Source organism: Mobula hypostoma, chromosome 14, assembly GCF_963921235.1.
Source record: "Mobula hypostoma chromosome 14, sMobHyp1.1, whole genome shotgun sequence".
In the NCBI taxonomy this organism is placed as follows: domain Eukaryota; kingdom Metazoa; phylum Chordata; class Chondrichthyes; order Myliobatiformes; family Myliobatidae; genus Mobula; species Mobula hypostoma.
In genome coordinates this window covers 74,231,393-74,255,058 of record NC_086110.1, presented here as the reverse complement: position 1 = coordinate 74,255,058, position 23,666 = coordinate 74,231,393, and the positions used below count along the sequence as shown (strand labels likewise).

The 23,666-nt window shown below is 47.7% G+C and overlaps 1 protein-coding gene across 1 annotated transcript in view; it reads left to right on the top strand.

Annotated features, from left to right (window-relative positions):
- tk2 (thymidine kinase 2) overlaps positions 1–23,067 on the top strand; it is a 41,589-nt gene extending 18,522 nt beyond the window's left edge. The window contains exons 4-10 of the mRNA XM_063067237.1: positions 1,171–1,224; positions 8,627–8,716; positions 10,143–10,216; positions 12,052–12,140; positions 15,596–15,675; positions 18,218–18,298; positions 22,917–23,067. Of these exons, the coding sequence (XP_062923307.1) occupies positions 1,171–1,224; positions 8,627–8,716; positions 10,143–10,216; positions 12,052–12,140; positions 15,596–15,675; positions 18,218–18,298; positions 22,917–23,051 (603 nt within the window). The 3' untranslated portion in view covers positions 23,052–23,067. The remainder of the gene's footprint in view (positions 1–1,170; positions 1,225–8,626; positions 8,717–10,142; positions 10,217–12,051; positions 12,141–15,595; positions 15,676–18,217; positions 18,299–22,916) is intronic.
- The last annotated feature ends 599 nt before the right edge of the window (positions 23,068–23,666 follow it).

Here is a 23,666-nt window from a genome sequence, read left to right as displayed (position 1 = left end):
ACAGAGCAGTACAGTGCAATATAAAATGTACTGTAAATTACACTAAGATATATACACACAGGGCAGCACAGTAGCATAGTCTCAGCACAACGCTTTGCAGTATCAGAGACCTGGGTTCAATTCCCATCGTTATCTGTAAGGAGTCAGTATGTTCTCCTTATGGCCATGTGGGTTTCCTCCGGGTGCTCCAGTTTCCTCCCACGTCCAAAGACCTACTAGTTAGTAGGTTAATTGGTTATAGTAAATTGTCCTGTGATTAGACTAGGGTTAAATCGGGAGTTGCTGGGTGGTGGGGCTGGAAGGGCCTGTTCTACACTGTATCTCAATAAATAAATTAAAATGAAAATACAACAAGCAGTGCAAAAAGAGAGAGCAAATACTGAGGTGGTGTTCATGGGTTCATCGTCCAATCAGCAAATACTGAGGTAGTGTTCATGGGTTCGTTGTCCAATCAGCAGATACTGAGGTAGTGTTCATGGGTTCGTTGCCCAATCAGCAAATACTGAGGTCGTGTTCACGGGTTCATTGTCCAATCATCAAATACTGAGGTCGTGTTCACGGGTTCATTGTCCAATCATCAAATACTGAGGTCGTGTTCACGGGTTCATTGTCCAATCATCAAATACTGAGGTCGTGTTCACGGGTTCATTGTCCAATCATCAAATACTGAGGTAGTCTTCATGGGTTCATTGTCGATTCAGAAATTGGATGGTGGAGGGGAGTCACCGATCAGTGTGTCTCTTTGGGATCCAGTACCTCCTGCCGGATGGTAGCAATGAGAAGGTGATGGGAGTCCTAATGACAGATGCCACATTTCTAAGGCATTGCTTTTTTGAAGATGTCCTTGATGTGGGGAGGCTAGTGCCCATGACAGAATTGGCTTATGGTCTTAATGTAACTGACACATGTAAATATGATAAATAAATGTATCTGAATCTTTGACAGTAGGGCCTGTAATCCTAGTTTATTAGTACCACCACTGTTCTGAGTCTGAAAACCATGTCCATAAGACATAAGACCAGAATTAGGCCATTCAGCCCATCGAGTTTGCTCTGCCATTCTATCATGGCTGATTTATTATCCCTCTCAAGCCCACTCTCCTGACTTCTCACTCTTGGCCTCTTACTCTGCCAGCCATATAAACTTGTGTTTTCCTCTGGATTGTCTCAGGTTCTTCTGGAGCCGGTCTCAAAATGGAGGAACATCTGGAACCACAACCTACTGGTAAGGACAAGGGTGTTGACTTGGGTGCTTGAGGGGGTGGGTGGATGTGTCAGCAAGCTCAGGGGAAATGAGAGGAGCTTCAGAATCTAAAAGGGGGAACTGCGTGTACAGGAACGCAAGAAGTTTCAGAAACGAGTGAACTCTGCCCAAAACCTCACAGGCACGTCCCTCATCATCGTTGGCAATTTCTACAGGAAATGTTGCTTCAAGAAGGCAACTTCTATTATTGAAGATCCCCACCATCCAGGCCATGCCATCTTCTCACAGCTACCATCAGGCAGGAGATACAGAAACGTGAAGTCAAGTTCAAGTTTAATTGTCATTCAACCATACATGAATATAGCCGAACGAAACAGCATTCCTCTGGGCCAAGGTGCAAATCACATTACCAGCGCACACAGCACGAATAGCACGTTTGGCTCTTGTTTCAGAGAACAGACACAAAGAAGAAAAAATAAAACCCCAAGTCCTTGAGGGGCAGGACTGTAATTAGTCCTGGTCCAGCTTGTTCTTCCACTAAGCAGATGCATCCCGGGGGGTGGGGGGGGGTTCAGTACTGAGCAGACACACTCCGGGGGGTCGATACCGAGCGACACACTCCGGGGGGGGGGGTCAGTACTGAGCAGACACACTCGGGGGGGGAGGGTCAGTAACGAGCGGACACTGTGGGGGGGGTGGGGGGGGTCGGTACCGAGCAGACACACTCCGGGGGGTGGGAGGAGGGTCAATACTGAGCGGACACGGGGGTGGGGGTCAGTACTGAGTGGACACACTCCGGGGGGAGGCGGGGAATCGGTACCAAGCAGACACACTCCGGCGGGGGTGGGGTGGTCCGTACCGAGCGGACACGGGGGGGGGAGGGTCAGTACCGAGCGGACACTGCGGGGGGGGGGGGGGGGGGGGTCGGTACCGAGCAGAGACACACTCCGGGGGGTGGGGGGGTCAGTACTGAGCGGACACACTCCGGGGGGGGGGAGGGTCAGTACCGAGCAGACACTCTGGGGGGTTGGGGGGGGTCGGTATCGAGCAGACACACTCTGGGGGGTGGGGAGGGGGTCAGTACCGAGCGGACACTCGGGGGGAGGGGGTCAGTACCGAGCGGACACTCGGGGGGAGGGGGTCAGTACCGAGCGGACACTCCGGGAGGGGTGGGGGGTTCGGTACCGAGCAAACACACTCTGGGGGGTGGGGGGGGGTCAGTACCGAGCGGACACATTCCGGGGGGGGGAGGGGGTCAGTACTGAGCGGACACTCCGGGGGGGAGGTGGGGGGGTCGGTACCGAGCAGCCACACTCCGGGGGGGGGGTGGGGGGTCGGTACTGAGCGACACACTCCGGGGGGGGGGTCGGTACCGAGCAGACACACTCTGGGGGGTGGGGGGGGTCGGTACTGAGCGACACACTCCGGGGAGGCGGGTGGGGGGGTCAGTACCGAGCGGACACTCGGGGGGAGGGGGTCAGTACAGAGCAGACACTCCGGGGGGGGTGGGGGGATCGGTACCGAGCAGCCACACTCCGGGGGGGGGAGAGAGTCAGTACGGAGCGGACACTCCGGGGGGGGGGGGAATCGGTACCAAGCAGACACACTTTCGGGGTGGGGGTGTCAGTACTGAGCGGACACAAGGGTGGGGGGGTCGGTACCGAGCAGATACACTCTGGGGGGTGGGGGGGGGTCAGTACCGAGCGACACACTCTGGGGGGGGGGGTCAGTACTGAGCGACACACTCGGGGGGGTGGGGGGGGGTCAGTACCGAGCGACACACTCCGGGGGAGGGCAGCACTGAGCCTCTGTTTTGGAACTTATTGGCCATTGGCAATGTCCATCCTGTATCTCCCCTGTGAAAACTGCTGTTTTCCTGGCTGCGTATGTCCAGGGAAGACGCTCTTCGATCCTGCCAGACTCAGGAGATCGAGGCAGCTCTCCCATCTCAAATCCCAGTTTGCATGGATGCTCTGTCATTTGCTACCCTGTTACAAATTAGTGCCACGAATTGACAGTTGGTACACTGCACATGATTAAAGGAATTATATTTATGAATCTTAACTAAACGGTTAGTAAACAAAGACAAAAAGAAAATGGCCCATTTTAATTAAACAGTCAAATGTGCACAAGTTGGAGCTCAACTTTTCACCATATTCACAGATGCACAATCAATCATCGCCCCGGTCTCATCGAATCACAGTCCGGCTCCAGGTCCTACAACTTGTTCTGTCCAGCATCTTCTCTCTCTATCTCCCTCCGAACAAAATCCCCAAGCCCAACCTCAGTGTCCCTCACTGGAAAAACCTCCCCCCAGTTCCACCATTCTAATTGGATCATCCCTTATCTTCAACAATAACCCAAACGGGCTGATAGCAGAGCAGCAGCTCTTACTGAACTGCTAAGTGAAATACATACAGCATAACAGTAAAAATATCAGCCAGGGCATTACCCCTACCTTCAGAAGCACACCAACATCTATCCAAAGGTCTCAAGCACCCAGTTTTGGCAGGTCATGAAGTGCCAGAGAAGACCCGACTGCAGCTATATTTCATCAGGAGTTTGAGGAGGTCTGGTATGCCTCTAAAGACTAGCAGATTTCCACAGATGTATCTTTGGAGAGCATTCGGTCTGGCTGCCTCGTTGTCTGGTACGGAGGCACCAATACACAGGATCAGAAAAGGATGCAGATGTGTAAGGCAGGAGTTAAATGTGATTACTCCTTGGTATATGCTGAAATAAAATGGGCTTGTAAGACAAGATAGTGTTAGCCTCGAAGTGGGAATGTTTAGAGAAAATAGGAGTTCAAGTCTACAGCTGTGAGAGTAGATCATGATGAATTCATGTTTGTTAGGGGAAGGTGAGATCATTGTGCAGGTATGAAATGGTATGCTGGCATTCATAGCAAGAGGATTCGAGTACAGGAGCAGGGAGGTACTCCTGCAGTTGTACAAAACCTTGGTGAGACCACACCTGGAGTATTGTGTGCAGTTTTGGTCCCCTAATCTGAGGAAAGACATTCTTGCCAGAGAGGGAGTACAAAGAAGGTTCACCAGATTGATTCCTGGGATGGCAGGACTTTCATATGATGAAAGACTGGATGAACTAGGCTTGTACTCGTTGGAATTTAGAAGATTGAGGGAGGATCTTATTGAAACGTATAAAATCCTAAAGGGATTGGACAGGCTAGATGCAGGAAGATTGTTCCCGATGTTGGGGAAGTCCAGAACGATAGGTCACAGTTTGAGGATAAAGGGGAAGCCTTTTAGGACCGAGATGAGGAAAAACTTCTTCACACAGAGAGTGGTGAATCTGTGGAATTCTCTGCCACAGGAAACAGTTGAGGCCAGTTCATTGGCTATATTTAAGAGGGAGTTAGATATGGCCCTTGTGGCTGAAGAGATCAGGGGGTATGGAGAGAAGGCAGGTGCAGGGTTCTGAGTTGGATGATCAGCCATGATCATACTGAATGGCGGTGCAGGCTTGAAGGGCCGAATGGCCTACTCCTGCACCTATTTTCTATGTTTCTATTGTGGGAAAGTACCAGGGTAAGGGGTTTTGATGGGTATAAAAAGGGACAATTTCTTAATGGGGGGTGGGGGGTATCAACTCTGGCTGGGTTGGGGTTAGCGCTGAGTTAGAGAGAGATGAGGACGGAGGGAGACAGAGACACAGGGGAACGGAGGGAGACAGAGACACAGGGGAACAGAGAGAGAGAGAGACAATTGTTGGAACCTCTGGTCAAAAGCTCTTTCCTTGAAACCAATTATCATTTAAATTTGGCATTGTAGGAGTGTTGACAAAAATCAAATGTAATTACACTTTATTTTGCCCCGCACACAAATGGCGACATTGTGTGTGGCGTGTGGCCTGTGTCATGGGCACTGGAACAAAAGTTTTGGTGCTGTCCATAAAAGCTGGCGGCTGCTGCGAAGCGGACCGTGGGAAGGTGGATGTTGGGAGAAACTCTCCCGGCACCTGGACGGGTTGGCCAAAAACGAGCTCCGCAGAAGAGGAGTGAAGATCTGTCTTAGGGACCGTCCTCAAGCCCAACATGACCCACGGCCGTTTGTCCACCATCAGCGGTTGCTGAGACATGCACCCTGAGTGGCTTTCATTCAAGCCTCTGCCTGCACACTCGGGTCTGAAACCTGGTCTGCCGCCATCGGAGTGTAGTCCACGCCCACCAGTGAAAGACCGGGAGAGGTGGTCAGCCACGAGGTTACACTTCCCACGACGTGCTGGATGTCCGTGCTGAACTCTGAAATAAAAGAAAGATGGCGCTGCTGTCGAGCAGACCAAGGTTCAGAGACCTTAGCCGTGGCGAATGTTACGGGCTTATGATCCACAAAAGCCGTGTGGACGGCCCTCTAGGAGAAAACGAAAATGAGCACTGCCAAGCGCAGGCTGAGAAGCTCACGGTCGAACGTGCTGTACTTGCATTTGCAGGGGCAAAGCTGACGGCTACAAAAAGGCGAGAGGCTGCCAAGCGCCGTTGACCAGCTGCTCATGCACCGCGCCGACCGCGCAATCGGACACATCCGTGGTGAGAGCGCGCGGTGCGACTGGGAGGGGGTGTGCCAGCAGCATTCTAGTACACAATGCCTGCTTAGTATCCAGGAATGCCTTGGACCTTTCCTGTGTCCAGTCCACGGTGTGCTTGACCGCTTTTCCCTTAAAGGCCTGTCGAGGAGGTGGACAAAACGGTGATAAAAGTTCACCATGCACGGAAACTCCTGCAGGGCCTTAACGCTGACTGGCCGAGGGAAACACTTAATGGCCTCAACTTTAGCCGGTGGGGGAACTGCCCCTGCTGCATTGACGCGGTGTCTAGGGAAATCAACCACGGACAGCCCAAACTGGCACTTCGCTGGGTTGTCGATGAGACTGTGCTGAAAGGGGTTCTCAAGTGTAAGAGGTGTTGTCCCTAGAAAAGCTGACTACCAAAATGTCATCTAGGTAAACAAACAGCAATGGCAAATTCCTGAGAACACTGTCCATGAGGCGCTGAAAGGTCTGGGCCGCGTTCTTCAGCCCGAATGGGATTCGAGGGAACTGAACCAAACCAAATGGTGGAAGAACAGTGGTTTTAGGGATGTCACTCGGTGGACAGGGATCTGGTGACAACCGTGAGCAAGGTCCTCCTTCGAGAAAATAATCTTCCCTGCCCAGCGGGCAGAGAAATCCCGGATGTGAGGGATCGGGTATTGGTGAGGGGTCGTGGCATCATTGAGGCGGTGGTAAACGCCACATGGATGCCGCCCACCCCCTCCCCCCCTACCCCCCGGTCTCCACGAGGTGGAGAGGGAAGCCTAGGGGCTGCTGAAATGCCAGACGGTGTCCTGCCTGGTGCTCCATGGCGTCAAACTCAGCCTTGGCAGCGGCTAGTTTTCTGGGTTGAGGCGCCTGGCATGGGCACAACGGGCAGGCTGGTGGTGAGGATGTGGTGCTCCCGTGTTTAGTGGTGGAGGAGCAGAAGGTCCCGGAACTCAGCGAGGAGGCGGAGGAAGTCGTCGGAGGTGGAAAGGGCACTGGACAGCTGTGAAGTGCCAGTCGTGTTGAGTGTCGTGGAGAGGGAGTAGAAAGTCGCTGTATTGACGAGGGAGTAGAAAGTCTCTGTATTGACGGGGGAGTAGAAAGTCTCTGTATTGACCGGGGGAGTAGAAAATCTCTGTATTGACGGGGGAGTAGAAAGTCTCTGTATTGACGGGGGAGTAGAAAGACTCTATATTGACGAGGGAGTAGAAAGTCTGTATTGATGAGGGGGTAGAAGGTCTCTGTATTGACCGGGGAGTAGGAAGTCTCTGTATTGACTGGGGAGTAGAAAGTCTCCGTATTGACGAGGGAGTAGAAAGTCTCTGTATTGATGGGGAATGGAAAGTCTCTGTATTGATGAGGGAGTAGAACGTCTCCGTATTGATGAGGCGCCGGTTCTGGACGTCAACGAGAAGGCTGGTGCTGGTACAGAGGAAATCAACTCCCAGCAGGGGTGTAGCCACTGCCGCCAACAGAAAGTTCCAGCGGAACTTTTACCCACCGAAGCACAACGCCATCTCACGCTTACCCAAAATCCGGATTGTGCTTCTGTTTGCAGCCTGGAGGGACGGTCCATGTTCCCCAGTTCATATGTCCAGTTTAGATTTAGGCAGGGCACTCAGCTGAGTGCCCGTGTCACAGAGGAGACAGCGCCCGGAAACAGAGTCTGTAACTAACAACAAACTGTCTGATCTGCTGATGCCCATAGCAGCGAACTGGCATCGGTCGTTCCGTTTCCCGACTCCTCGAACCCGCAGGGTGGGCGGCACTCCTCAGCTCTTGGCCAGAACCTCGCGTGGTAGAAACACAGGGTGGGAGACCATCGTGGAGCCGCCGTGATTGTCTCGTGTTCAGCTGGTGAAGCCATCCAGCCGTATGGTCGCACAGTGACGGAAAACACCTTCTCGGCCTCTCTCACTAGAGCCCAGGGGTCTGTGAGGGCAGAGCCAGCCGGAGCCGACCGCACCTCACCTGCGAGTTGTTGCAGGAAACGCTCACTGAAGATAAAACACGGCTGATGTCTGCCTAGGAGGGACAACATGTGGTCCATCAACTCCGACGGCTTGGAGTTCTAAACGGGGCAGTGGGAGAGCCGACAGGTGTGCTCAGACTCGGAAAGTTCGGAAGTCTCCAGAAGGAGTTGCTTAAGAGTCTCGTACCTGCCGACTTCCAGGGATACTGTAGAACGCTCAGCACCCTGGTCACTGTAGAGCTGGCTAACGCTGCAACGACGTGTTAACGTTTCATGTCGTCTTGCGCGATTCGCCGCATTGCGAACTGGGTCTCTGCCTGAGCGAACCAAACGGTGGCGTGGTCCTGCCAGAATTCAGGGAGCGTGAGAGCGACAGTGTTTGCAGTCATGATTGCTAAATGAGTGGAATCACTCCAGAATCATCCGGAGGACCATGTAGGTTGAATTCTGCCTAATGAAATCGAGGAAGAGTATACATTTACATGTGTTAGCAATTTTCTGTAGTGTGTGGGTCAGGGGCTGACATGCAACAAAAGACATTCAACTATTATAGAGAACAGAGAAGTTATATTTAAAATAAAGTTAGAGGTTAAAGTATGGCTATGGAATAAAATGTGCTTGAATACCAGTCTGTATTGAAAGTGTAGGCAGCTTTATAAACAATGGTTTAAAGTGTTTACTGTGCAATAGATAAGTAATGGATAGAGGGGGGTGTGTGGAGGTAGTTTACAAGAATGATCAGATTAACTGCCTTGGGGAAGAAAGTTTTCAGATGGCGTGGTTTGTGATTTTTGCTCTTGAGCTTTCGAGTTCTCCAGAAGGATGTTTATACAAGTGAAATCGGCGATGGAATGAGTCATTTGATGATGCATGGTAAACATAACCCTCAATCTGTTCGCATCTATTCATTGGCAGGGCCTCATGTACGAAGATCCCTCACGCTGGGCGATTACGTTACAGACCTACGTACAACTCACGATGTTACAGCAACACACTCGGCCTCGGGTATGTCCATATAATACACAAAAAATTTTAAAGTGCTATTTTGACCAACTGATTGTGTGTAGAAGTTAATCAAAGTTGGACTGTGTTTAGAAATGTACTCAGTTCTACTGAGTAAATGGATGGCGATGTTTAAAAAAAATTCAAATTAAAAGATTCTTCAGATGCTGGAAATCTAGAGCAACACAACGCAAAATGCTGGAGGAACTCAGTAAGTCAGGCAGCATCTACGAAGAGGAATAAACAGTCAGTGTTTCGGGACAAAACCCTTCATCGGTACACGTTGAGGTTTTGGGCCAAGGTATCCCAATGAAGAGTCTCGGTCCCAAATATCAGCTGTTTATTCCCCTCCTTAAATGCTGCCTGACCTGCTGAGTTCCTCCAGCACTGTGTGCTATTCAAATTAAAATTAACAAGCGTGTTGGCAGAACTGCGGGATCTTGACGAGCAGAGAGGTTTGGAGAGGCTTAGGCATTTTAGAAAGGTGAAGATACAACATAGAACAGTACAGGTCCTTTGGCCCATGACCTTTTATTTTACTCCACAATCAATTTAACACTTCCCTCGTACCCAGCCTATAACCCTCCATTTTCCTTACATTCATGTGCTTAAATGTTCCTAATGTGGTGCTGCCACCACCACCCTGGCAGTGTGTTCCACACACTCACCACTCTGTTTTAAAAAAAAAAATCCAACGACACTTCCCTCCAGCCACCTTAAATTGTGCCTCTTGTATCAGCCATTCCCACCTTGGGGAAAAGTCTCTGGCAGTCCACTCGATCTATGCCTCTTGTTATCGTGTACACCTCTATAAAGTCACCTCTCATTCTCCTTCACTCCAAAGAGAACAGCCCTAGTTCACTCAACCTTTCTTCATGAGAAACACTCTCTAATCCAAATAGCATCCTGGTAAATTTCCTCTGCACCCTCTCTAAAGTTTCCACATCCTTCCTATAATGAGGTGACCAGAACTGAACACAATATTCCAAATGTGGTCTAACTAGGATCTTATCGAACCGCAACATTACCAAATGACCCTTAAACCCAATCCCCTGACCAATGAAAGTCAACACGCCATACATCATCTTAACTACCCTATCAACATGCACCGCAACTTTGAGGGATCTCTGCTCTCCCTCCTGTAACATGACTCCCATTGCTTCCTTCCCTCCCACCCCAGAACCGGGCTGTCCTCCATGTCGCTCTGAGGAATCAGCCAGATATTCCGATCCAGGTCAATGGCGAGAACGTGATGCCAGAGGTGAGGGCTGTGCTGGAGAAGATGAAGATATTCTGCCTCTTGTATTAACCATTTCCACCTTTGCTTCTTGTATACCTCTGTCAAATCACCTCTCACCCTTCGTCACTCCAGAGAGAAACATTCCGGCTCATGCAACTTTTTGTAATTCTTTGTAATATTTGTCTTTAGACACTGCCGGTTCGAATGATGGAGAGATCCATCTACAGTGCCAAGTACGTCTTTGTGGAGAACCACTACCAGAGGTAAGCAGTTGTGGCCAAGAAGCCTGGTCCCATCACTCCCTCGTCACCCAGGTTGACACATACTGACACCCCTGTCACTACAACTGGTTGAATTGCCTGCTTTTCTGATCTGATCTGATCCCAATGAAACAGGATCATGTGCTGGCAGTGAGCTTAGCTTCTCAGGGGTGTGGAAATTGTAGGTGTGGTGCTGGTGAGTGTGAGAGAAGAAACAGCGAGCTGGGGACCCGCTGTATCGGTGATTGGTTTTGTTCAAGTAAGGTGGGCATTTCTCCACTCAGAGAGTGGGACGAGTTGCCAGCAGAAGTGGTGGATGCAGGTTTGATTGCAGCATTTAAGAAAAGTTTGGATAAGTAGTTGGATAGGAGGGGTTCAGCATGGATTAGATGGGCCAAAGGGCCTGTTTCTGTGCTGTAGTGCTCAGCCTTGTTATTTTCACATCCTTGTGCTTGTGAAGCATAGTATGACCTAGGCTGGGAGAGTTCCATAGTTGTGTAGCATCAGAGTTCAATTCTGGCATCCTCTCCAAGGAGTTTCTACGAGCTCCCTGTGGAATGGGTGGGTTTTCTCTGGGTGCTCTGCCATTTGATCACAGCTCATTCATTATTCCCTCTCAATCCTATTCTCCTGACAACCTCCCACTGGGGGCGGGGGGTGGGGTGCAAGGTAGCATAGCCGTCAGATCCGTGTTCATTTCCCGTCACTGTCTGTGAGCAAGTTTGTACGCTCTCCTTGCACCCACACGGGTTTCCTCCCACAGTCTAAAGACATAGCGGTTAGTAGGTTAATCAGTCATTGGAAATTGCTGGGCAGTGCGGCACGTTGGGCCAGAAAGGCCTGTTGTTCTCTAAACAAACAAACAAATGGATAAATAAATCGAAATTTGCCCAGTAACAAGGTGACACAGTTATTTGTTTGCGGCATCTGGAGCAACAAACTGCTGGGGGACCTCAGCTGGTCGAGCAGAGTTCAAATTAAATTTATTATCAAAGTACATGTATGTCACCATACACAACCCTGGGGTTCATTTGCTTGTGGGCATTCACAGTAAATACTAGAAAGATAATAGAATCAATGAAAGACTGCCACCAACGGGCAAAAAACAATAACGTGGGCAAATATGATAGAGCAGGAAAAAATAAAAATAGTAAATATAATAAGCACTAAATATTGAGAACATGAGGTGAAGAGTCCTTGAAAATGAGTCCATAGGTTATAGGAACTGTTCAGTGATGGGGTGAATGAAGTTATCCCCAGTGGTTCAAAATCCCGATGTTTGAGGGATAATAACTGTTCCTGAACCTGGTGGTGTAGGTCCTGAGGCTCCTGTACCTTCTTCCTGATGCAGCGCAAGAAGAGAGCTTGGCTGAGCAAAGCTCTTGTGTCTGAGTTTTGTGTTATCTACTCTTACCTGTGCATCTCATAACTTTGTGAAAGCCAGTTTGGTACCGTATCTAAGGAAAGGTGCGCTGGGCCTGAAGACAGTTCTATGGAGGTTCACAAGAATGAACTGAAAGGGTTAACGTATGAGGGATGTCTGACATCTGGGCTTATACCAATTGGAGTTCAGATACCAGAGACTGATCCCATTGAAATCTACCTATTACTGAAAGGCCTGGATAGACTGGTCGTGGTGGGGATGTTTCTATCAGATGGAGAGTCTAGGGTTAGAGGGAACAGCCTCGGAATAATGGAACATTTGAGATGCAGGTTTGATTCCAGTTTATTGATTGTGTGTACATCCTTTGCGTTAACAACCTGGGGGCAGCCTGCAAGTGCCGTCACACTTCCAGCACCAACATATCCTGAATCGAAATCATCTTCGCTCTCCTCAGCTCCATAATGCCCGCGGTGGATTACGCAGTGCTGTCCGAGTGGTTTGATTGGATCGTGGGGAACACCAACATTCCAGTCGATCTCATCGGTAAGAGTGACCGATGAAGGGGATGGGGAGGGCTCGACGGTAACTGGAGAATGGTTTAATGATTGTGTAAAATTGGTAAACGCCAGGAAATGGCAAGAAAAACTGAAAGTTTCAGGGCTCCGGGCTTATAGCACCTGTCCCACACAAGTGCAGGAGGTACAATGTGTGTCCTTTCCCCTTTGACCTTCCTGCCATCAGGGTCATAGATGAAGTTCGAAGTAAATTTACTATCAAAGTCCGTACAAGTTACCATATACTACTATGTGATTACTGAGTGACTAACTGAGATGCAGTACACAACCTCTGATTTAACCCTAACCTAATCATGGGGCCAGGATTAGGCCATTCAGCCCATCGAGTCTGCTCTGCCTGATCCCAGATCCCACTCAACCCCATACACCTGCCTTTTCACCATATCCTTTGATGTCCTGACTGATCAGGAGACGATCAACTTCTGCCTTAAATATACCCACAGACTTGGCCTCCTCCGCAGTCTGTGGCAGAGCATTCCACAGATTTACTGCACTCTGGCTAAAAAAAAAAAAATTCCTCCTTACCCTTGTTCGAAAAGGTCTCCCCTCATTTTGTCCCTCAATAGGACAATTTACAATGACCAATTAACCTATCGACTGTTACAACTTTGGACTGTGGGAGGAAACTGGAGCACCCAGAGGAAACCCACACAGTCACGGGGAGAACGTACAAACTCCTTATGGACAGTGGCGAGAATTGAACTCTGGCTGCGGGTACTGTAAGGCGTTGTGCTAACCACCAAGTTACCATGACAACCCCTTCTTGAAAATAAAGAAATACAATAGAAGCAATAAATAAAACTCCACATAAACAGACAACAACTGGCAAACCACCAGCAAAGTCTTCCCGTCCAGTGCACTGCGTTCCATGCAGTGGCTGAACCAATCACCGACTGGGAGAGTGCTTTCCTGAGGTCACCCTGTGTCCCTGCTCTTCATCAGTTTAATTCTCCATCCTGCCCTGTGTCTAACCTCCTGACTGGCCATCATGATGTACGGCTGAGGAAAGGCACCTTTGCTTCCTTCTGGGCAAGGCACAGCCTTCCAGACACAATTCCCCCAGGTAACCTGCTCTCTCGCGCTCTCTCTCTTGCTCTCTCTCTCTCTCTCTCACAACTAGTTCATCCACCTCTGATAATGGCTCTGATGTAGACGTCTGTGACTTTGTTCCAACTCCAAGTGCCTCATATCATAGACCTCTTATCCTCTTCTTTACCCCTCTCCTTCCTCCTTCTCCCTCACACCTACCTCTCCATCTGCCATCTTCTCCTCCGCTCCCCTTCTTGCCTGCCCCGGCTCCCCCCCCCACCCCGCCCGCCCTCTCCATTTAATCATCGAAATGGAGTCAAACAACAGCTCGCAGCCTTCTTGGCACGAGGTTCCTGCACGCTGCCTCGGCCTCCCAGAATCCCCTCGGAGACCACAGAGTGCTGAAGCACCCAAATGATCACCAAACTGATCACAGGCTCCAGCTGTTCCAGAATGACGTTCAAGACCAGAATGAAAACAAACGCTGAAGATATAAAAGAAGTGAAGTGTATGGTTTCATGATTTGTCCGGAAGATGTCGACCAAAGGAGCTTTGTACACAAGTGCCATCTTGATCATGATAGCACTCCCTCCCAACACAATTTTGTAATTAAATGAAATACAGAGCACTTTAGAACACTACTACAGTAATATTTCACTCCTGGCCGTTTCTGGCATCTCCAAACCTGACTGCTTGAAACCCCAGTGAGCAAAACAGTCCTGCTTATTTGTTGCCAACATTTAGTGACAGAAGCCACTGCTTTTTGAACACAACAGACGTAATTTTAAAAAACTGTTTGCTCGAAGCACGACGTAGTGTCTCATGGCCACGCAGGTGTACGTGTTAGAAACTGATCGGCAACAATGTTCTGCCCCAATTAACCAGCACAGTGTCCCAAATAAACAAAGGGAATCCAGGCTATTTTCTCAATTAGTTTTTGTTCTTTAAGAGTTCTCCCAAATAAGCAGTTTCCCCAATTAACTGGAATCCGCTATATATGCATCTTACACCAAGCCTTCCCTGCTGTCCAAATGCAGACTGTATATCTTGCCCTTTATATCCAAGACCACCTCTAATCCAGAAAGTTATACAGTTAAATCAGCTTCTGAATCAAACCATGCTGCACTGTTGCTGTTCCTGGTGATAGGGTTGGGAGGTGTTTTTGGAGTCCCCCCGGTGAGTAACAGTGCATTTGTAGATGGTGTACACTGTGTGGTGGTCTCAGCTCAATACATCATAAACACACCATCTCCCCCCGCCACCATCGAGAGTATCTACAGGAGTCACTGTCTCGGTTAGGAACCGTCTGTTATCCCCACCATACGGGCTACACCATCTTCTCACAGCTACCACTCAGTAGGCGTCCCACGACACCCAGTTCATCAACGGCTACTTGGTTTCACCATTTGGTTCAGCCAATAGTTATCGACAGAGAAATTGATCTAGTGTACGCTGATGCATTCTTTTGATTGTAAATGAACAAGATCAGCGCAGATAATGGACTGCCCTCATACAATGTTTTTGATGATTGCATCCTCCAAATCTTCATTTTCATTGTAACATTCAGGATGATTGTTGATACCTTCAAATTCTTCATACAACCCTCATCAGTGCAGTTTAGCAACAGGGTAATCACTTTGTACTAAAATGGACTTTATTCCTTTTCTTTTATCAGTGCTCTTTCTTGTTTTAAAAAATGCATATGGTTCATGTTTACGCCCATACAAAGTGGTCATTACTTCCTGTTGCACCGCTGGCGTTTAGGGCTGCAATGAATGTCCTCCATCTCTGGCAGTGTTCACGGCTTCCTTCTTCATGTCAGTGGCTTCCTCTTCATTTTCAGTACTGTCAGTCATGCAGGTCCTGGGTGGAGACTCAGGAAGACTGTCACACTCAGATGGAGAAGGATTCTACTGTTTTACCAGTCAGGGTTGTTAGTCCTCAGGTGAAACCCTGAATCTGTCCTCTGTCCTTCGACCTGTTTGGCATGGGTGTCCCTCCCGAGAACCAAAGTATAAAGCCCTGACTCCAGCCAGCGTAGCTCTCCGCGTCCAGCAAACCACGACAATGTTGTGGTCCTCTTGGAGGGCAAAGTGGTCATAGGGTTGCTAATCTCCAGTGATGAGGGTTCTACCAGTTAACTGGAGATCAGAATGGTTGTAGGGAAGTAGCTGTTCCTGAACCGAGTGGTGTGGACCTCCTGCCTGATGGTAGCTGTGAGAAGATGGTGTGGTGAGGATAGTGACACTGCCTTCCTGAGGCAGCGGCACCTGTAGATACTGCTGATGGTGGGGGAGTGATCCACTGGGCAGAGGATGGGACGTGTGGGGATTATCGAAAGGCAGGGGGTTCCTTTGTGATGAGAGCCTAATAACGTATTGCTATTCCTCTCAGTGTATCTGCAGACCACGCCCGAGACCTGCCACCAGAGGCTGAAAGCCAGGTGTCGGAGCGAGGAGAAGATCATTCCTTTGGTGAGAAGAATTGTAAATGGGGATTGAATGGGGCTGGGGAGGGAGGACAAAGATGAAGATTAAAAGAGATTAGCTTCATTTGTCAGATGTATATTGAAACACACTGTGAAATATGTCATTTGCATCAAATCGAATCAGCGAGAATTGTGCTGGGTAGCTTGCAAGTTTGACCACACTTCCAGTGCCAACATAACATTCCCACAACGTACTAACTCTAACCTGTACGTCTTTGGAATGCGGGAGGAAACCGGAGACCCGGACGAAACCCATGCAGTCGTGGGGAGAACGTACGAAGTCCTTGCTGAGAGCAGTGGAACTGAACCCAGTGTTACAGCTGGCATACTGTAAAGCACTGTGCTAACTCCTATGGTGGGGTGGGGTGGGCAGACGAGGAAAGACACTGGGGAGCATTGAACAGCTGAAATCCTGGATTTACAGCGCCAGAGACCCAGGTTCAAATCCCGCTGCTGTCTCTATGGAGTTTGAACGTTCTTCCCGTGATCGCGTGGGTTGCCTGTGAGTGCTGTGGTTTTCCCCCACATTCCAAAGATGTAGGGTTTAGGGTTAGTAAGCGGTGGACCTGCTAAGTTGGTGTTGGAAATATGGTGACACTTGCAAGCTGACCCTCCCCAGCATATTTTCAGACTCTGTTGGTCGTTGGTGCAAGTGACGCATTACACTCTGTGTTTCAGGAAAAGCTGCAGAGATGAACACAGCTAATGTAGATTGAATAGAGACATTCTAGAAACAACATATTAAGGCATCTGTTAGTCTTGCAAGACCATGGATCTGCGCCTGGAAAGTCTTCACTCTCCAGGGTGCAGGCCTGGGCAAGGTTGTATGGAAAACCAGCAGATGCCCATGCTGCAAGTCTCCCCTCTCCACGCCACCGATGTTGTCCAAGGGAAGGGCATTAGGACCCATACAGCTTGGCACCAGTGTTGTCGCAGAGCAATGTGTGATCAAGGATACAACATGTTGCCTCGGCTGGGGCTCGAACTTACCACCTTCAGGTCGCTAGTCCAATGCCTTAACCACTTGGCCGAGTGCCCACACTACAACATAGGACTAGTATGATCATGGACAATACAGCACAGATACAGGTCCTTTGGCCCAAACAGCCCTTGATCGTCCCAGTGTCCTGCGTTGGGCCGGTATCCCTCTGGGACAGTACCACAGCAAAAACTCATAACATCCCAAACTGTTAAACATCTTAAAATATTTTAAAGATTAGCTTTATTTGTCACGGGTACATCAGAACATGGAGTGAAATTCATCGTCTGCTTCAATGACCAACACAATCTGAAGATTGTGCTGGGACGGCAGCCTATAACTGCCATGATACTTGCAGCATTAACGTTGCATGGCCACAACTCGCTAACCTTAATCTGTATGTGTTTAGGATGTGAGAGGAAACGCACAAGTCACGGGGAGAGTGACAAACTCATTACAGACACACTGGAATTGAACGTGGATCGCTGGTGCTGTAGCTTGTTACACTAACTGCGAAGCTACGTGGGGTTGAAGGGGTTATCATTGGAAAGGGAGTGGGAATTTGCCTTATTTGCCAACGCTCCCGCTAGTATTTTTTTTACAGCTACGCAGACTAACCATTGCTCTGAGCAGGAAATTTTTACATGGCCTGGAAACTGCGCGACGCTTCAAATGTTTTTGTTTGTAATATACATACTAAGAATTGGCGGTGGTGTCTGAAAAGAGGATGCTGTCTAAGTTGCATGCCATCTTGGACAATGTCTGCCATCCACTACATAATGTACTGGGTGGGCACAGGAGCACATTCAGCCAGAGACTCATTCCACCGAGATGCAGCACAGAGCGTCATAGGAAGTCATTCCTGCCTGTGGCCATCAAACTTTACAACTCCTCCCTTGGAGGGTCAGACACCCTGAGCCAATAGGCTGGTCCTGGACTTATCTCCTGGCATAATTTACATATTACTATTTAATTATTTATGGTTTTATTACTATTTAATTATTTATGGTGCAACTGTAACGAAAACCAATTTCCCCCGGGATCAATAAAATATGACTATGACTATGAATTATCAGAATGAAAATTGAAAAATTGCATTCTTTTGATTTTATTAATTGAAGGGTCTAATGTATTACAGTAAAACAAAGAAAATCTTTCACATTTCATAAAGTTTTAAACTTGGACGGCGTCAGTGTTCAAATGGCTAGCGGTTTATTAATAGTTCATTCTGTGTTTGTTGTTACAATTTGTAACAGTTGTAACTTGAAACACTGACAATATAAATATGTTGAAGCTCTAAAATATTTCAAAGTAAAGATTTGTGGTACTTTTATTATTTGGGAAGTTCATGGATTGTATTCAATAACACAATTACAGGGTATTCCACAAAATTATATTAATGTTATAAAAGAAAATTCCAATTGCGCGGCAACAAAGGCTACATGCGTGGGAGCATTTCAGTTACTTTGCAGCTGGGCACCCATACAGTTTAGAGGAACGGTGTTCACTGCATAAGTTTCATTCACCATGCCTGTGTTCCATATATCAGGACTATCTGAGAAGACTCCATCAGCTTTATGAAGACTGGCTGGTCAAACAGACTTCATTCAAAGTCCCTGCGCCTGTGTTGGTAAGTGACCCTAAAGCAAATCTCACTGGCACTGTGTAATGACGGCACAGTGAAGCCAGCCTGTCACACCAGTTGTATGAGTGATGATGGGTGTTGGCTGTAGGAGCCTGGAGCTGGGAAAATTTGAGATATTATGATGTCTTTTAACCTTTAATATCGAAAGGCCTGGATGGAGTTGATGTGGAGGATGTTTCCAAAGTTCAAAGTGTTTATTTGTCAAGACCATAAGATAAAGGAGCAGATTTAGGCCATTTGGCGCATCAATTCTACTTCACCATTTCATCATGGCTGATCAAAACAGAAATAAATCAAAGGTAGTGTACAACAGAGATGATAAAAAGCACAGGCAGGAGACGAGGCCTAATCACAGCCAGTGGGATGAGTTACAGGGCAATAGAGGTATGGTGCAGTTAAAACAGAAAGCAACAAATACTGGACTGAAAGTGTTGCATTTGAATGCAGGCAGCATAAGAAATAAAATGGGCGATCTTGAAATTCAGCTACAGATGGGCAAGTATGATGTTGTGGCCGTCTCTGAAACTTGGCTAAAGGGTGGATGCCATTGGGAGCTGAACGTCCAAGGATATACGGTGTATCGGAAAGATAGGTTAGTAGGCGGAGGGGGTGATGTGGCCCTGTGTATAAGAAATAATATTCAATCATTAGAAAGGGATGACATAGGATCAGAAGGTGTAGAGTCTCTATGGGTTGAGTTAAGAAATGGCAAGGGTGAAAGGACCTGAATGGTAGTTGTATACAGGCCTCCAAACAGCAGCCGGGTTGTGGATTACAAATTACAACAGGAGATAGAAAAGGCATGTCAGAAGGGCAATGTCGTGATAATTGTTGGGCATTTTAACATAGAAGTGGATTGGGAAAACCAGGCTAATACTGGACCTTGAGAGAGAATTTGTAGAATGTCTAAGGGATGGCTTTTTAGAACAGCTTGTTGTTGAGCCCACTAGGGGATCCGCTGTGCTGGATTGGGTGTTGTGCAATGATCCAGAGGCGATAAGAGAGTTTAAGATTAAGGAACCCTTAGGGAACAGTGATCACAATATGATCGAGTTCACTTTGAAATTTGAGAAGGAGAAACTAAATTCCAATATGTTGGTATTTCAGTGGAATAAAGGAAATTACAATGGCATGAGAGGGAAACTGGCCAAGGTTGACTGGAAAGGGACACTAGCAGGAAGGACAACAGAACAGCAATGGCTGGAGTTTCTGCAAAAAATGTGGGAAGAACAAGACAGATATATTCTAAATAAGAAGAAATTTTCGAATGGAAGGACAGTACTGTGGCTGATAAGTGAAGTCAGAGCCAAAGTAAAAGCAAAAGAGAGGGCATATAATGAAGCCAGAGCTAGTGGGAAGATAGAGGATTGGGAAGCTTTTAAAATCTTGCAGAAGGAAACTAAGAAGGTCATTAGGAAGGAAAAGAAGGATTATGAAAGGAAGCTGGCAACTAATATCAAAGAAGTAACTAAAAGCTTTTTTACGTCTATAAAGGGTAAAAATGAGTTGAGGGTAGATATAGGACCAATAGAAAATGATGCTGGAGATATTATAATAAGAGATGGCAGAGGAATTGAATGCGCATTTTCCATCAGTTTTCACAGTGGAAGATGTCTGCAGTATACTGGACATTCAAGAGTGTCAGGGAAGTGAAGTATTTGCAGTGAAAATTATGACTGAGAAGGTGCTCAGGAAGCTTAATGGTCTGAGGGTGGATAAATCTCCTGAATCTGATGGAATGTACCTTTGGGTTCTGAAGGAAGTAACTGGAGAGATTGCGGAGGCATTAACAATGATCTTCCAAGAGTCTATAGATTCTGTCATTGCACAGGATGACTGGAAAAATGCAAATGTTTCCCTGCTATTTAAGAAGGGTGGGAGGCAGCAGAAAGGAAACTATAGACCTGTTAGCCTGACATCAGTGGTTGGGAAGTTGTTGGAATCAATAGTTAGGGATGAGATTACTGTGTACCTGGAGGCACATGACAAGATAGGCCAAAGCCAGCATGGTTTCCTGAAAGGAAAATCCTGCCTGACTAACCTACTGCAATTCTTTGAGGAAACTACAAGCAGGGTAGACAAAGGAGATGCAGTGGATGTGGTGTACTTGGATTTTCAGAAGGCCTTTGACAAGGTGCCACACATGAGGCTGCTTAGCAAGATAAGAGCCCTTGGAATTACAAGGAAGTTACTAGCGTGGGTGAAGCATTGGCTGATCGGCAGAAAACAGAGAGTGGGAATAAAGGGATCCTATTCTGGCTGGCTGCCATTACCAGTGGAGTTACACAGTGGTCGGTGTTGGGACCGCTGCTTTTTACGATTATATCAATAATTTGGACTGTGGGTTAATGGTTTTGTGGCTAAATTTGCCAATGATACAAAGATAGGCGGAGGAGCAGGTAGTGTGAGGAAACAAAAAGCCTACAGAGAGACTCAGATCATTTAGGGGAGTGGGCAAAGAAGTGGCAAATGAAATACAATGTTGGATAGTGTATGGTCATGCTCTTTGGTGGAAGAAATAAACAGGGAGACAAGGAGACTATTATTTAGATGGAGAGAGAATTCAAAATGCAAAGATGCAAAGGGACTTGGGAGTCCTTGTACACAACAGGAATTCTGCAGATGCTGGAAATTCAAGCAACACACATCAAAGTTGCTGGTGAACACAGCAGGCCAGGCAGCATCTCTAGGAAGAGGTACAGTCGACGTTTCAGGCCGAGACCCTTCATCAGGACGTCCTGACCAAGGGTCTCGGCCTGAAACGTCGACTGTACTTCTTCCTAGAGATGCTGCCTGGCCTGCTGTGTTCACCAGCAACTTTGATGTGTGTTGCTGAGAGTCTTGTGCAGGATACCTTAAAGGTTAACCTCCAAGTTGACTCGGTGGTGAGGAAGGTGAATGCAATGTTGACATTCATTGCTAGAGATATAGAATATAAGAGCAGGGATGTGATGTTGAGGCTCTATAAGGTACTTGTGAGACCATACTTGGAGTATTGTGTGCAGTTTTGGGCTCCTTAATTTAGAAAGGATATACTGACATTGGAGAGGGTTCAGAGTAGATTCAGAATGAGGAATGTCTGGCAGCTCTTGGGCTCTATTCCCTGGAGTTCAGGAGAATGAGGGGGGATCTCATAGAAACATTCCAAATGTTAAAAGGCCTGAACAGATTAGATGTGGCAAAGTTATTGCCCATGGCAGGGGAGCCTGGGACAAGAGGGCACGACTTCAGGATTGAAGGATGTCCATTTAGAACTGAGATGTGGAGAAATTACTTTAGTCAGAGGGTGGCAAATCTGTGGAATTTGTTGCCACGAGCAGCTGTGGAGGTCAAATCATTGGGTACATTTAATGCAGAGATAGATAGGTTCTGATTAGCCAGGGCATCAAAGGGTGTGGGGTGAAGGCAGGGGAGTGGGGATGACTGGAAGAATTGGATCAGCCATGATTGGTGGAACAGACTCGATGGACTGAATGGCCCACTTCTGATCCTATATGTTATGGTCTTATGATCTATTTTCTCTTTCAGCCCCAGTCTCCTGCCTTCTCCCTGTATCCCTTCATGCCCTGACAAATCAAGAATCTATCAGCCTCTGCCTTAAGTATATCCAATGACTTGTCTTCCACAGCCACCTGTAGCAAAGAATTCCACAGATTCACTGGTCTCTGGCTAAAGAATTTCCTCCACATCTCTATTCTAAAAGGATGCCCCCTGTTCTGAGGCTGTCTTGTCTTAAACTTCCTCACCTTGGGGAACATCCTCTCCACATCCACTCTGCTGAGGCTTTTCAAAGTGTGTATGTGTCTCCATACTCTGCCTTGAGGTTCGTTTTCTTGCAGGCGTTTACAGGAAAATAAAGAAACACAATAGAATTTATGAAAAACTATAAATAACAAAGACTGAGAAACAGATATGCAAAAGAAGACAAATCCTGTCAATAATTTTTTTAAAAAGTGAATACCAGGTTGCCGAGACCCTGAAAGTGAGCCTGTAGGTTGTGGAATCAGTTCAGAGTTGAGGTGAGTGAAGTTATCCACACTGGTTCAGGAGCCTAATGATTGTAGGGTAAACATCAGTGGGAGAGTTTAGGACCAGAGGGGACAGCTTCAGAATAAATGGACATCCCTTTAGAACAGAAGTGAGGAATTTTAGCCAGAGGATGGTGAATTTGTGGAATTCATTGTCACAGACGTTTGGGTGTATTTAAGGAAGGGATTGCTGGGTCCTGATGAAGAGTCTCGGCCTGAAACCTTAGCTGTTCATTCCTCTCATAGATGCTGCCTGACCTGCTGGGTTCGCCCAGCATTTAGTGTGGGCTCTGGATTTGCAGAATCCCTTGTGTTTATTGCTAGCTTCTTGATGTATAAAGAGAGTGAAGGGTTACAGGCTGAAGTCAGGACCATAGAGTTGAAAAAAAATCCAGCCACAATTGAGAAAGTGCAGGGCAGACTCGATGGGCCAATTGGCTTAATTCTGCTAAGGGGGTTAAGGGTTATGGAGGGTGAGTGAGGTTGGGAGAAGAAAAATCAGCCCTGACCTAATGGCAGAGCAGACTCACTGGTCCCAGTTCTACATGTCTTACTGTTTTAGTACTCTGTTCTAGGTGATCCCTGCAGACCAGGACCTCGAGGAGATGCTGGAACAGTACAAGGCACACAGGGAGCAGATTCTTCATCCCAATTCCACCATCCTCCAGAAACGGAACTTAACAAAAGAGCTGAAGCCAGCGACACAATAGTGTGCATTCTGTGATAGAAGGCAGACAGCCTGGGTGGATATTTGGATTTCAAACTGGAAAAACTGATTGCTGTCAATAACTCAGAACCGTTGGAGGTACCGCGTTGAACTTGACAGTGGATCATGCTGCGTTCTCTGATTTGTTATTGTTCATGTCAAGTGTGACCCACCCCACCCCCTTCCCCTTCTCTCATCCTGTCAGTGGGTCCTTCTTTTCAAGCTGCAACCCGCAAGTTGACAAACCACTCGATTTTGGGAAGACAAGAGACAGCAGATACTGGAATACACGTCAGGGAAGTCTGGAGATCAGTCAACAGTTCCTCTTCCCTCTACAGACGCTGCTCGATCTGCTGAGCTCTTCCAGCAGATTGTTGCAGTCACTTTTGAAGCTTGCAATTCTGGGTCGTCGTCGTTAGGTCGTATCTGGAATTTCCAGTTGGCAGACGATTTCCCTCCATGCCACTCTGTCCCGACACGTGTCCACAACATCCCTTGTCTTGTCCAGCTTGGTCCAATCCTTGATGTCATCCAGCCACATTGTTCTTTGCCTTTCTCTTCCTTTCTTTCCCTCCACCTTTCCATATAGCAAGTCCGACAAGATGTTATCTTTCCGCGT